General features: G+C 41.5%; 1 protein-coding gene across 1 annotated transcript; it reads right to left on the bottom strand.

Moving 5' to 3' along the window:
* Positions 1 to 2180: 2180 nt before the first annotated feature.
* On the bottom strand, positions 2181 to 14193 carry VKORC1L1 (vitamin K epoxide reductase complex subunit 1 like 1). The gene is made up of 3 exons (XM_082068842.1): positions 13941 to 14193; positions 5101 to 5210; positions 2181 to 4398 (listed from the first exon to the last, which is right to left on the bottom strand). Exons 1-3 carry the CDS (start codon positions 14132 to 14134, stop codon positions 4172 to 4174), a joined length of 531 nt encoding a protein of 176 aa, XP_081924968.1. The 5' UTR covers positions 14135 to 14193; the 3' UTR covers positions 2181 to 4171.
* Between the last annotated feature and the right edge of the window lie 1226 nt (positions 14194 to 15419).

Genomic DNA, 15419 nt, shown 5'->3' with positions numbered 1-15419 from the left:
GCGTCAAGTCAACGCTGCTCAACCGTTACGCCCATGTGCACACAACATTCCACAAGACACGATGAAGCTGCAGAAATTCTGTGAACTGGTATTTCTGGGGACTCAAGTGCTTCAACCCACTAACACAAAATATCTTTGAAAAAAAAAAAAATCACAACTTAGTACATTTCTAGAAACAGAATTACAGTACTGACTTTAAAAACAGTTTCTAAGGCTCAGACTGAGTCCAAAAAGGCCTCTGGGTTCATTCAAGCTCATATGTCTGGACTGCATGAATGCAGCATAAGAATGATTGCAGCAAGACGTCCACAGGTAATTTCTACATTTATTTTTTATACCAAAAAGTTATGTGCAACAAATAGAATTCGTACATATTTACAATGTTTTACCTGTTAGCAAAATTGTATCCTAAACCTCCAATAGAGAATCTCTCAGCCTATATTGATAAAAGGAACATCTGCCCAATGACTCCATTTAAATGGATGTTTAATTTGGAGTTTAAAGCACTAGTAATAAATAGTTGATGGAACATACTATACAGAATAAACACCTAATATTTAGGCCATGCTTAATACAGTTTTATGGTAACAGAATACTTCATCTTTTCTGGACCAGCTTTTTCAAACAACATCGGCAGAACCCAAACTATTTAGATATCCCTTTGACTTTAGCCCATAGGAATTCAGAGAATTGAGTGCTGCCTGAAGCACCTCACCGACCTTTTGGAACAATCACAAGACTCCGTACAGCAGAAGACAAAGGCGTGCTACAGTACGCAGAAACCTCCCAACAGAGAGGTTCGTTGTCACTTCAGAGACCAAAGGTGGTAGGGAATGTTTCATCGGCCTTGGCATCGCAAACGCTTTACGGTAAGAAAGTTCCAAGAACGTTCATTTCCTAAATGAGACTTGAATGCTTCGTTGGCCTTAAGAGGAACAAGTACCTTACAGTAAGAGGATTTCAGGAATGCTTAATTCCTAAGCAGGTTTTGGGATGAGGTTCTTTGGCCTTTCCAATCAGCCCCTCCCTGCAGAAGTTCCGAGAGCCGGAGCAGGGGAGGAAGCCCAAATTCAGAACCACTGTTGGTAGATTATTAATTTTTTCTCCTCCATTCTCGAAAGTGTTGAAACCACAAGTGCAATGTGTGCAATGATACTCCCTCCCGTCCCTCTGCCACATCAGGTATTATTTACTAGCTTTTTCAACCCACATTCTTGTACCCTTAAGATTTCTCAGAATTTGCCTTTGGATTTGTAAGGCTCAATATCAGTCACACACTCGCCACGACATTTGTTTCAGTTGGGGGCAGTTGCATGAAACACTCATCAGATTTCCATCACATTACTAATTGTAACCTGAGCCATTTTACTGGAAGAAATATGCTGTTTCTATCATTGTGAGCAACGAGGAAAGAGTCAAAGAACTAAAAGCAAAAAGGCCCAAATTTCTACTGCTAATATTATTTTGCCCTTTATTCAGGCCAACTGCATTTCTGAAGCACAAGAGAGAGAGCAGAAGAGACAGGGCCATTTCTAGCAAATCACTTCCAGTAAAAAGTAACTGCAAGAAAAGCGCACACGAGACAAGAGAGTTCACAATTAAGGATCAGATTTGCAAGATCGTGCACAAAGTGTAGCTGCACATTCTTCCAGAGACCAAACTCCATTTCCATTTGATCCCTACGTGCACACAAACAAGGACTGCAGACGTGGCTGCCGAAAATCTGGCCCTAAACAATTTTACTAAACAAACTGAATTAACAGACTATGCCCACACAGACAAGCACAAGACACAGTGAAGTTAGTCAACACCTACACTTTCAGCTGATGGGGATTTTCTTCCTTTTTTGTTTTCGGTGTGTACTACACCCAGAAATTGGACCAAGTCATCATTGATTACACTTGTCTCCATTGCTGCTTGTTCTGAGATATCAGCGCTGCGACTAAGCATTTCAGGCAGCACGTGTTCACCTCTTCCTTGGATGAAAAGATGCCTTAGCGTAGATCACAGGAATGCATCGAAATAAATCTATACAACATATTAAACTGTGATATTGCCCCAAGGCTTGTAAAAGAACAAAGTAAAACCTTGAGGGACCAGTTGAACATCATTCACTCCCCTCATATCAAAGTTCAAGGCATTTGAGAGACAGAGCTAAACATCAAGACAAGCTTTAACTATACTCTGGTCAATACAAAACGCATTTAATGAATTGTTGTCTAGAACTGTTAGACAAGAGGGACAAGTAATTTAGTGTTACATGCAACAGATGTTACTCATACCACAGAACTCTATACATAAAAGCAGTTTCCACCTACATCCTTGATACAAACCAGAAAATTACTTCAGTAGTAACTTAAATACTATTTTGTGAATTTCATCTAAAATGTCTATTTTCTCTATGGAACACTGCATGTTTCACAGTTAAGTTTATCCTCAGCAACTTAGTGTTTATAATCCACTTAGCCATACAACATCAGTGTCTCTCTGACATTCATGTTTAAGAAAATAATTCTAAAATTAGTTTAACTAATTCTTTAACTAAATGGGTACGCAGTTGGAATTCTTCATATTTAGAAGCTGACAAGGGCAAAAAGCAGCACAGCACCAATTACAGAAAGTAGCTGAACCTACACATTTTGGTGTCACAGAGTCTGAAACACAAGTATTTCACTTTTCCAAATCACATCATCAACCTTCTATCGCATTGATTTAAGGTAACGGAAACAATATTGCTACCACTTCTCAGTCTAAAAACTAAAATAGATCTCTTAATACTCTTCTATGCCCAGCAAGTTTGCTGGGAATTTTGTTTGTTTGTTCATTTTTAAAGCAAGGACACTTCTGCCTGCCAAGTTCAACACAAAGTATTTGGTTTAAGATTTTAAGACAGAAGGCACTTCTAACATTCAGCCTTAGAATACTGAGTGCAGAAACAACATTTACAATTTTGTTCCTTTGTTTAAATCTGCAGTTTAATTTTTTTTTTCCAATTAGTTATTAGAAAGAGCAATGATAGCACTATATCATATTTCATTCTCAAGAGCACATTTACTTACATATCCCACTACACAGGTTGCCCTTCCAAGAGATGTTACGTGTGTCAGGCCTAAAGTTCATTTCCCAATATAGCGCAAACCAAAGATCCTGACGAAGATCAATTAAGGAACTGCTTCTTCAGTGCACTGCTTGGTTATCCCGCTCAGGCAGTGGCCTCAACTGCAAATTGCAATTCTATACTGCAGCATTCATATAACATCAAACATTAGTAACACTGGCTGGCTGACCGCAGTTTAAAAATGAATCAGCTCTGCACGGAAATTAAGTCCTTTTAAAGAACGCTCTTTGATACACCGACCCCCAATCCGCATGTAATATCCCAGAGGCAGCTTTCTGTTGACCACATTAAGCTATTTTCATTCTGTACAGAAATTAATGACGTTGTGGTTAAATGAACATACTTCAGGTTTCAGCTTTAATTCCATTTTCATTACTGGAGACAAAATAGAAAATAAAAATGGAACAAACCCCAACTATCATTCTTGCGAAAGCACTAGCAGCGAGTGCAGCCACGCGGTGTTCTCTACAGAGGTCACTCCTTCCAGCGCGTCAGTCGACCATTAGCTGAACACTCTGACAGCTCCTAGACTAACAAAACCGATTGTACAGTGAATTCTCCAGGGATGAAACCAATGTGTCTAATTTTATTTACAGTATAAGTCCTAGTCAAATCTAAGTCCATCAGCTAAAAAAAAAATAATACACATACTGTAAACATGGCAACATTAAATATGGTAATGCTATTCTAGAATATTTAATGTCATGATCACATATTGTTATACCTGAATTTATATACAGGATATTTTAGAGCAAGTGTTACCCACTTCACAAGTGGAGGGGGAAGAGAGAGAGTCTAGATTTTGCTGTGGCTAAAACTCCTTCAAAGTAAAGTTAAAGCTTGTCTTTGATTGCATTAGAGCTTTCTTTCATAACCATATTAAAGTTGAAGATTAGCACAAAAAAAATTATCTAGGGCCCCTTCAAATTTATAATTAAAAATTCAGTTATGATTCTCAGGGAAAGTGTCTGATATGGAGAATAAAAAATTACTGCAAAATAAACTTAATGGAAGTTGGGTCTTCAGACTGTCAGTCAAAAGTTCAAACAGGCGTTATTCCTGTTTGGGTTGGAGTTGCCGTTTCCAGGCCTCGTTCAAATAAACTAGTCGTTTGTAGTTGATGATAAAGAGAATGAAGTTCAGCAAATATGTGATGACGCAGACAATGCAAAATTCCTTCAGCACGAAGTACAGAATGTACGCCAAGTACAATGACCCTACTACAGACACTATGGAGGATGTCATGAGGATTAGAGCTGCTACTGCACTTGCTGTCATACCTGCAACAAGAGAGAGAAAGTTACTCCGGCTGCTCTCGCTCCCCCCTTCCACACAAAGCAAAAGGCCCAAGTGCTCTAACTCAAACCAGAGGCTACTCAGCAAGTTTGTGTCACATAACAGTCTCTTTAAAATATTGGGAGTTCAAGGTGGCTGAAAAATCGCTATTTGGAGGGGAGCTTCTAGGTTCTGAATGACACTCCTTTCGTAAGAACTATGGGTAGTATTTACCATCTTGCATGTTCCTGAGTGATGGGAAAGCTATGGGTTGGTCAAGTTATGCCTATAAATATTAATAGCTTTATAGCAGAGCATATAGTTATGAAGAAATAGGCATACATTACATTTCATGCACTTGTTTTGCCTGCTGTGTCTGTTACTCCTGCAAAACTTGTAAATTCCATTTTTATTTCCTCTCTTTTCTATTGTGCAATCCAATGCTAAATCATTTAAGTGAAAATACCAGTGCAGCAACTCTCCTGACATTTATATTATTAACAGCATAGCAGGAGAAAATGAAATTGCTCTTGTTATCAGTTGGGGTTTTAAGCCCTTTGGACAGATGTATCGTTAGATTGGTGCTAAAAAGAAAAATCACATGCATTTGTCTGGTCTCTTGCAGATTGTGCAATGCATAATGCACTCCTCTTTCATCACCACAGACCTGTTACATATTTTAGGCTCCAAACTGAATTAATACTTACCAAGTAGCATCTGTAGTATATAAAACACGAGTCCAAAAACACTGTTTGACTGATTTATTGCACTGTCCTTTCCAAAGATGGAACCCAACAGACCGAATCCTCGACCCCATCTGTAAAACAGTGAAACTAATTAAATTGTATTTGAGTACCTATTGCTTTACATCAGTATTTTCAATTCATTGCTGTCGAAAAAAAATTAGATACATATATTCTGACATGACAGCTGCAGCCCTATGTGAAGTTCAAGGGTATCTTAGAAAACCAAGCAGTTTGCAACAGGGAGCACACTTGGTACAGCTTTATCCCACACCTTGCTGAGCAAAGTTATTTGGCACAGTGGGAACTACCAAGTTCGCACAATCGCAACATCACCAAATAGCACATCTGCTGCCTTGGTCTTTAGTTCAAAGCTCTTTTGTCAAATAAATGCTTCCTTTTTCCAAGGATTGCTTCAGCAGTTCCCTCCACCGCAGCAAGCTGGACACTTGCTCACTATACAGCTGAGGAAGAATGTTCACATGTTACCAGCACTTACCTCGCTGGCCCCAGAGCAAGATCAGAACATTTGCACTTCAGCTGCTCCTGACCAGCCTAACACCTCAGGAGGAGCCCAACTCTGACAAGCAGACAAGCTGGGGATGGTACCATAACATTCACAGAGCTTGTTTGTTCAAGCCCTGGCACTGCGAGACATTTTGAACTAGTACCTGAGCCACAAAGCGATTTTCAATTTTATAGCCAGAAGGCAGAAAGTGGCACAAGCCCTACAAAACTGCTACTGCAATAAGGTGGCTAAAAGGCTAAATTTGCAAATATGTTTGTGCTAGAAACCACTAATTTGATGCCCTAAGGCAGACTGTTTGTAAAAGCAAAGTGAGGACCGTATTTGTTGGTGTCACTTGAAAATATGAAAAGAAGTTAACACTACATTAACACGCAACTTAATTCACTTACAAGAGAACATTAGGACATCTGCCAGCGTGACTTTGGAGCATAGGGTCAAGAGCTACATAAATGCAAAGCTAGGTTTACATTACCAGGTTAACTGTCACATAACCAGATATAAAGAAGTGCAGTTCCTCAGTGCTGTTGCAGCACAAAACACTAGCGTATGGTTTCCTCATAGACTGTTGCACTAGAGGCAATGGTTCTAGTAAACCAAGCACAGGTTTGCTCTGTGCAGGGCACAGGAACATTGCTGGTGTACTTCACCACACACCTGAGACCAGCGAAAAGCTACCACCATGTTACAAGCAGTTTCCTCACAGGAGAAAGGTGCCACGACAAATACGACTTAATACAATCTCCAAAATACTGCATAATCTCATGGCCATTTGTGCAATATTTTCAAAATATATTTGAATTTCAATTCAAACTTAGTAACTGTCTGCAATTAACTATTATAACCAAGTCTTATGCTCTTCTCCCCCAGAAACTGCACGGAAAATTAGGTACCAATTCCTAAAAAGCACGTCTGTCAACTGCAGGATCCTGAGTTCCTGCCCTCTCCCTGCCCTACCTATATGCTCTGACTTCTGATGCTCATGAGATCCTCTTGGGTTTGAGAGTGAAATCAAGCTTAAAAACATCAGAAATATTTTAGGTTACAGAATCTGACCCCACAGTTATTCTGCAAGTGAATGAAATGTTGCTAATGGAGAGGTAATGAGTTCAAGCCCTTCCCGGCAGTCAGTGTCCTCAAGTAATCTCTGTTCATAGCTGCAAGAAGGTCAGAGCATGGTGAAAGCTTTTTCCACATGCAGTCGTTCATTAAGTATCTTGTTGGCCTTGTAGTAGCTTTAAGGACATCAAGTATCACATTTCAGTCCGTGGAGCACAGCTCTAATCTCACATCTTATTCCCCACACCTTGAGACAGCTAAGAACCCTGGGGTTAAAGAAGCAGCACTTCTTCCAGCCTTATAAGGTTTGAAGTGCGAGGAAGTTTTCTGCAAACTGAAAAGCAAAATATTTTGTATATTTCTATCTCCATCTAATTTCTCTACTGAAGAGGGTAAATTGTCTCCTAATTCTATCAAGAAGTTCACAAAACCCACTAAAATGGCCCGTGAACCAAGTACTTTTGCGAGCAATTGGAAGAAGGAAGAAGACTGAGTATGATAATCTTCCTGATCACAGCTGAGTTAATGGTAACTTTGAAAATCAAAAGCATTTGACAAACAACTAGCAAGAAGAAAGACTGCAGTCCTAACAGAATAAACTCCAAGAATTAAACATCACTAAAAGGGACTATAAACTGCTCTGAATTTCTTCATGGAACTTGCCTTTCTTATAAAGCAGATAATTTACAAGGACTATCATTAACTTGGATCATTTTTTTAGACACATAATACTAAGTAAAATGAACTAATTGAAAAATTGCTTGCACAGCAAGAGAAAAGCCTTGTCCAACATCAGCTTTGTTCTGGGACTGCCCTGTGGCTCCCGTCCCTGCAGCAGCAAGTGTTGTTAAAATCGGGCCAGAGTCGCCCTGCGTGATTCAGAGCCCGCTGACAAACACCCTGGCAAGCCCAGCTCCGCCACACCCCAGCCTCACTCCTAGTGAAAACAAAAGGCAATCTCAACTAATTCAAGGAAGTTTTAAAATAAAGACATCTTCCTTCATGTTTTAAGTCACTCGACTTCCCTCCCTGTTCCATCTGAGTCGCTTCTCATTTGCAGGTGAGACTTTGAAGGGTCTTGAAAAAATTTTTCAGATTAGTGATTCAAGAAACTCAAAGTGTTTCGATCTGTTCATATATTTTTCCAATATCTAAAACTGAACACTACAGTGACCCTGAGTCCAAGGTGCATTTCCTTTTATCAAAAGGAGGTCTAAAAAAATCACTTCCACCCTCTAAACAGTGTCCCTTTTGGTTTGTGATATTTAACAAAGTTCAGAAGTGCTGCACTTTTAGAAGTTTAAAGCTGTATTTGCACAAACTTGACACTTCTTAACAGAAAGACAAGAACAACTGAGGTCATTTTGATCCTCAAGTGACATTATCTCCAAGAAGAATCTTGTAATGTTAAATCATTACCTCTTTTGCATAATCATGAATATCCTCTGTGTTCCAGAACAGCGTATTATGGGAGTACGCTTCAACTCTAAACATTTTAACATAATTTAGCAGAGACAATACCGCTGGCAGAAAGGCAACCAGGAGCACCTGCTGCAGTACACTGGCATCTCAGCCATTCTAAAGGACAAGTAAAAAACCTCCCTAACAAGTTAAAAGCTGTAAGAGTTATCAAGATTAGCTCAAAAAGCAACAGAATTGCAAGCCTGCCAACAAACAAAAGTATATAGTCAGGAATCAGATTATCATCTTACCCACTCTCTGTAAGAAATGCTATACTGTTTTTTCTAGCCAAGCACCCCAATTCTGACAGTTTCCTACAGATCCCCCAAGATGCCCCCCTTGACCTCAATCATCACTAAGGTAAGACTGAGCTTAAGAAACTTCTAAACAGGAGTTTCACTTGCATCACCACGCTCAGTAGCCCACCTTGCAGCCCTCCCAGATGTTTTCTGAGCACATATATTTGACCTCCACAACATCCCCCACTGATGAATTCCAGAACCACATCACCTTCGTTTCACTTGACAATCCCTAGTTCTCACGTCAGGAAAAGAACTATTGTATATTCATTTTAACCTGAAAATAGCCATACTAGATGAGGTCAAGTCCAGCTGGCTACAGTATCACATCTCGAGAGTAGCAGATGCCTTGAACAAAACACACACCTCGTACTTCCCAGTGCACATTCCCGTCTCCTAAATGCCTGGTGGAAAATGCCATCAAATCCTTCTGGACACCAGGTTACTAAATGGCATGTATGATGAGAACACCCTGCATTTCAGCGGGTTTTCCAACACATTTCTTTCTCTCAATTTTTAGGTTTGCTGCAATGAAAAGGGCAAACAATAATAGAAAAATACTATATTTTCAGAGAACTGTAAGTAAAGAACTCAAGTTTTGTTACCTGAGTAGTAGTAAATTACTTAAAGCCCCTAATTTCAGGATTAGTTTTCACTCCATAAGCATTATTGTGTTATCAAACAGCAAGCACCACTTACCACTTTGTGGTAACCCTGAGGAAACAATAAATATTATTTTCTAAAATAAGGTTACACTTGATAAGTGATATGCACATTTCCTTAAGCGCCATCTGACTTCTGAGATAAGTTGTGGTACAGAATGGAAGTTCTCGGGAGGGGAGAACAGCTGGCCTGTGCGCACACATCGCCTGCTCATATAAAGGTCAAAGGATCTGGAGCACTTTCATACTCAGTAATGTTAAGAAACTTTGGTTGCAGTTTTTGTACAGCTTCACTAGAGGATTTTGGATTAAACATGGTTCATGGTTACAAGGTCATTTAGGCCACTCTAACAGTTTTAATAAAGCAAAAGCCTTCAATTATAAGCCACAAGAAAAAAAAAAAAAAAAAGAGATTAAAAATTCCCATTTGTAAGCTTGCCAAGAGTGCCCCAAATTTTTTATTCACTTAATTTCATGTTTAAATCTCTTAGCAGTATTTACCATAAACAAATGGCATTTTGTTCTATATATCCTCCAGCTCTATCTCAGAAATAGTCTGAAAAAATCTCAGTGTCTAGATCAGCAAAACCTCAAGCAGACAATGGTTAATTCTTTTATAGCAGTCTTTACAGAAGCACTGCTTATTCAAGCTACAAGCCAACAGCATTGTATTTCTTCCACATAATCTCTTCTATTAAGCTGTCATAAATGAAGTCTGAATTTGAACTACAGGCACTTTGTGAAATTTACTTTGCATCAGGCAAAAGATTTTTCAGCACTATTGCAAACTCCAGACAAGCTAGAAATTATACATTTATGAAAAGCAAAAAATACATATGTTCAAGATCAGATAGCTGCAAGGCTGAAAAAAACCTCATGTAGTTAGGACACTCCTGTATTTTATAAAAGATGCACCTCAGCCACTCTGCATTCTACCAGTCTGAAGTCATCAATTTTGCATTAAAAAGATGAGACAAAAAAATCACTTGAACTACCAGCTTCTGCTGTTTTGGGAACAATTTGCTTTAAGAACTAGTGAACTTGCTTTAAGAACTAGTGAAGCTGGTTTTCTACAAACGTTCCTGAAACCCTTTCCTTCCCCAGCACACAGTAACCAGACCCCTCTGGGCTCACCCCTCCAGTCTCCCCAGTCCAGTCCATTATCTATCCGCTCTGTCCCAGTCCTATTTGCCCACGTGCTGCCTGGCCACCCAGATGGCACAGATAACCTTAGCTCACACAGGAGGGCTTTCTCCCCTCAGCACAGGTACTACTTTGAGTCCCGTTCCCTCCCCTTTAAGCACCGAGTCTGTTTCTATAAAACTTTAGTAATTTGTATCCTTTGTTATATTTTGACATAAAATTAAAAGAGAGCATCAAACCTTCCCTCAGACAGAAAAAAGAATGAATCCTTGCTACAGAATAATTGAAAAAAGCACTGTGACACCTGCTATCTAACAATTTGCAAACCTCAGAAATGAACACCAACCAATTTAAAATTACAGAACAGATTACAGTGGAGTCTCAGGAGGCAACAATTTCATGTAAACTCTTTTGGCAGCTTAAGAACCACAAATATGTTCCTGTTGAATGACCACCAGCTGTGCTACACTCTGCCCTTCTGCACTTTAACCAAACTTCTATCTTTTTCTGTAGAGAACTGAAGATGCCTCACAAAAACTACTTGGCTAAGATTAAAGATATTGCTGACTAGAAAAGAGCCAAGCCTTGCAAAACCAGTAATATTAGGGGGGAAAAAAAAGGCACACGGGCCTCATTTGCATGCACTGGTTCACAAGAAGGGCCCAGACAAGCTTTTCTGCAACCTGCATAAAACCACTTTTACCATTTCTCACCTTATACCAGTTGCTATCAATTTTGAATAAAAGATACTAGGAAGGTATCTCTCCAACATCATCTTCTGGATGAGTCAGTCTCTGATTTAAGATTTTCCATGCTCCTCCCTCTGCATGCTGGTAATTTTTACAACATTTCTGTTCTCACTGTTGTGCCAACACCAGATCTGGCTTAAAAGCAAGACTTGGAAATACTAACAGCTTATTAGGGGAAAAAAGTCCTCCTCAAAGACCAGAACTCAGTTACAAAGTAACTCAGCTAAGGGAGGAATACCCTAATTCTAATGATTCTCTACATTTAAAATTAATCCAGCACCAGGTGTGCTTTTTAAACTCAGTCCACTGCTGGGGTCACCAGTCAAAATGTGAAGATTCTTCATTTAGTTGTGTGACTTTTTATTTAAGCTAGATTTGCTGATGGAACTTGGAATGTAACAACCTAGAAGCCAGAAAAAGCCACAAAGTACAAGTTTGTCACCGATTTAAGGCTGCAGAGTTAACTCTGGTAATCAAATAATTTGTGATTGCTAGTGTAATAGCTTAATGAGAAAAGAAACTTAGGGAAGTGAAACGTGCATTACTTGTGACAACAATATCTGAAACTCTACTGTCCTGGCAAAATCTAAATTGTAGTCAGAAGTTCCTTTAAGAAATCAAGTTTCGGAGAAACTTCGGTCACGTAGCAGTAACAAGGAATATTCAACTGGAGAGAGAATGACTGATGGATGGGGAGCTGTGGCAACATGGAGAATAAGTTTGATTTCTGTCAGTGATATCCCTACTCCAGAGTTTAACAGCTTGCCCTCTGGCCTTACTTTTAAAGCAATGTTCCTCTTTTGTCTGGGCCCTGTATGGCATTGAAAGCACATTCTTCTCCAAATATGGTTTGACTGAACAGAACTTGCACACTCCTTTTCCACAAACTCATTTTACCACCTGCTGTCACTACCCTGAGCTATCCTGACATTTGCAATATTTCAGTCTTTAAGCACAATTCTCCTAGCAACTACTAGTGAGATTTTAGTTGGTTTTATCCCTAACCATTCACATATAGAATTCCTACAGTAAAGTATTTACAGGTCTCACCATGGCACACTCAACATTTCAGCTGCAGCTCTGCTAATGAACACTATAATTACCAGGCATTACTTCATAATTAGAAATACCCAAAGTATAATTGGAATTATTTTACTTCTTCAACGAGTTTAGTAAACATGCATTAAAACTATTACTTCAAATTCCCTGTCTCAATAGCAGCATTAAAAAGCTAATGAAGGACCAATTCTACACAAAAGCAGACTACAGAGGCTACTTAGGTGCTTAAATTCCTGTTATTCTCTTTTTACCTCTATAGCTGTAGTAAAATTTAGATTATTGACAATTTGAGGTTTAATCACAGTAGCCTACGCATAATTTTATTCTTAAAGTTTAAGCTTTCTGTCAAGCTTATTGAAGTCTTCTTGAAACTTCTCAATTCAGGACACTTCTCAAACAGAGAGATGAACAATCACCTTCCCAAACTGCAGATTATCTGATGACAGGCAGAAAAGCAGAGTTAAATCCCTCATTCAGTCACAAGAGCCTCCTTTCAGACATCCACAGATACACATCTTTGTGTAACATTACACAATCCCATCTCTGTCACCACAGAAGTGGTTTTAAGAAGAAAAGTTCCCTGTATGTTTTACCAAACAATGCAACCAGCTTCCACCCTGACAGAATATAGACATATCCTCGCCCATTGGCTCGTTATGATAATACAGCAAGTACCTTTATAAAAACGGTGACAGCTTTTACACAGGTTACACTGCAAGAAAAACAAAACCAAACTCAAGTTCGCATTCAGCTGAAGGCACTAATACAATAATTAAAAAGTTATCATTAAAAAAAGAGGAAGCACTTAAGATATACATTTCCTGAAGAATCCAACCCCTCCCCTTTCCAGCTCATTACATATATCTTTATATACCTATATATAGATTCACACACACGCAAAACAGTTTTGAGACTGCTGAAAAATCATCTTATTTCTTTAGTTGAAATACTTGAGAACAGGCTTTTAGAAGAGTTTCATGTCCAAATTACACCCCAAAGCATTTCCTGTAGCATGTTTATACTGGTAGCACTTGTAACTATCCAGCAGACTAACTCTTTTCATTATTGTAATTTAATCAACTGGTTACTTAAGTCAAGCTAGCAGCATATGAAAATTTATACAGCAACTCTCCTAAAAGAAAGGAGAACCACTGTCAAATAGAACACAACAGCTCAAGTAATTACTGACAGGAAACCTGGAAAATAAATCAAGATTTGGACTGAACATTTGCTGCTGGGGCATGCTGATATTTCTTTAATTAAGAACATCCTCTGTATCACAAAAGCAATCTTCTGTGCTGCCAGGGACCATTATAATGAAAATGCAATTCAGTTACTCCAATTAAAACAACCCAAATCAAATAATCTACAATTGTCCGTGTTTATGTTGGCCTCAACCACTAGTCACACCCGCAGCATTTTCACTCTAACCTGCATTCGCCACTAAAACGCCTGTCACTCCAGCTAATTGCCACTGATTACAACACAAAAATCGCGGGTGTCTCACACTCCAGCCCGTAGTGATCCCCACATAAACCCGTTCCCACACCAACCCCCCAGCCAAGGGGCTGCTGAAACCGGGAGCCCCGCCGCCCCCGGCCCGCCCGCCCCGTGGCCCCAGCACAGGCCCGGCTCCCGGGTCCCTTCACGCCTCAGGGAACCCCCGCCCCGGGACAAGCCCCGGCCCGCGGCCGCCGCCCCCCTCACAGAGCCGGCCGGACCCCCAGCAGCCCCCGCCTTAACCCCGGAGGCAGCGGAGGCAGCGCTCCGGGCCCCACCGCTCCCCACACCCCCCAGCCCCTTCTCCCTGAGGCGGCGGCGCCGCCGGGTCCCATCCCCGCCTCACCTGGAGGTGATGGCGGCGGAGCAGCGGACCCGCTCGCTGAGGTCGCACAGGGCCTGGTAGTGGAGGTCGCGGCCCTTCTCCCGCTCCAGATGGCAGGCGTAGAGGGAGAGCAGGATGCCGGCCGCGCACACGGCGGAGCGGGCCACCCGCTCCCAGCGCGGCACCGACACTCGCAGCAGGACGGGCGCCGCCATCTTACCCCCTCCCTCCGCCTCAGCCCGCGACGCGCGCCCGGCGCCGGCCGGCCGCGCATGCGCGCACGCACCCCATTGGTTCGCTGGGCGGGGACACCACCCCTCCCGCCCCGCCGGACGTGGCGCTCCGCGACGACGTCACGTCACGTCAGGCCGAGGGGGGGTTGGCGTGGCGTGGCGCGTGGTTGTGGCGCCGCCTGGCGGGCAGGAGGCAGCACTGCGGGGTGTAAAATCAAGATAAACCACCAAACAAATCGTGTGCTAAATTATTAACGACTGAGTAAGTACGGATCAAATTTCACAACAGTTCTACCTCTGGTATATGGGGACTTAGGGATTAAACTCTTAGAACTATATTTTAATTATATTCCAAGTTATATGATGTAACATGTGCCCTTCTTCTCATTAAACAGTTCATTCTTTTCTGAAGCTCTGCTGAGGTTCATAACTCGCAGCAGCTTCCCCAAATCATTCGTGTTTTGTCTAAAGAACTCCCTCCATTTAACAAAGTAACTGCGGTGGCGCTCACTTTATCATAACAGCTCTGGATCTGGTCTCATGATCACACAGCAGAAGCCCTGACTTATACTTTCATTTATTCTCTTCTATTTGCTATTTTTATCGTGTTCCCCTCGACTACACAATACCGGTATTTTAAAGCTGTCTTTCACCATCTGTCTCCAAACTTCCCAGATTTTTTTCCTTTTTTTTTCTTTTTATTAAAAACAAATAATAATAATAAAAAAGCAGCCACCTTCCTCTGTGTGTGCAGAGCCCAGAGCCCCAGGCACGGCTGGGACAGGGTTCAGCCTTACCAGAGCAGCTGGTGAGCCTGGTGCTGTCATGATATATTCTATGGTAAAGTTCGTTGAATAAACATAATAAGTTAATAAGTTAATTGATAAATACATTTAAAAAGACAGAAGATTACACGCCAGCCCACGCAGATGGCCGTGTGCACGGGGCTGAAGGCGGCAGGAGGTGCCGTGGCTCCTTTTTGGGGCAGTGGGCGGCAAACCGCAGCTTTTGGGGTGAAACGCAGCGATTCTGTGAGGGGTGTCTCGCGTGCCGCCTCTGGCCTTCTCCAGAGAGCGCGACTCCCGCCGCACGTTAAAACGCGGTTTATCGGTTCATCTTTACAGAAGCAGCCGCCGCCATCGCTCCCTCCGGCCGCCCTTCCCCGCCACGCGATGGAGGGGGCGTGGCCGATGGAGGGGGCGTGGCCGATGGAGGGGGCGTGGCCGATGGAGGGGGCGCGGCCGATGGAGGGGGCGTGGCCGATGGA

This window comes from Streptopelia decaocto, assembly GCF_964273445.1.
Source record: "Streptopelia decaocto genome assembly, chromosome: 18".
Lineage (NCBI taxonomy): Eukaryota > Metazoa > Chordata > Aves > Columbiformes > Columbidae > Streptopelia > Streptopelia decaocto.
Note: the sequence above shows the minus strand (reverse complement) of the source record. Positions and strands in the feature narration are given on the sequence as shown.

Excerpts from the sequence above, each read along its gene's own strand:
- VKORC1L1 (XM_082068842.1), bottom strand. The coding sequence starts at position 14,134 with ATGGCGGCGCCCGTCCTGCTGCGAGTGTCGGTGCCGCGCTGGGAGCGG. Across the intron at positions 5,211-13,940 it reads TCCGCCGCCATCACCTCCAG|ATGGGGTCGAGGATTCGGTC; the intron begins GTGAGGCGGGGA and ends ACTGTTTTACAG. Across the intron at positions 4,399-5,100 it reads TATACTACAGATGCTACTTG|GTATGACAGCAAGTGCAGTA; the intron begins GTAAGTATTAAT and ends CTCTTGTTGCAG.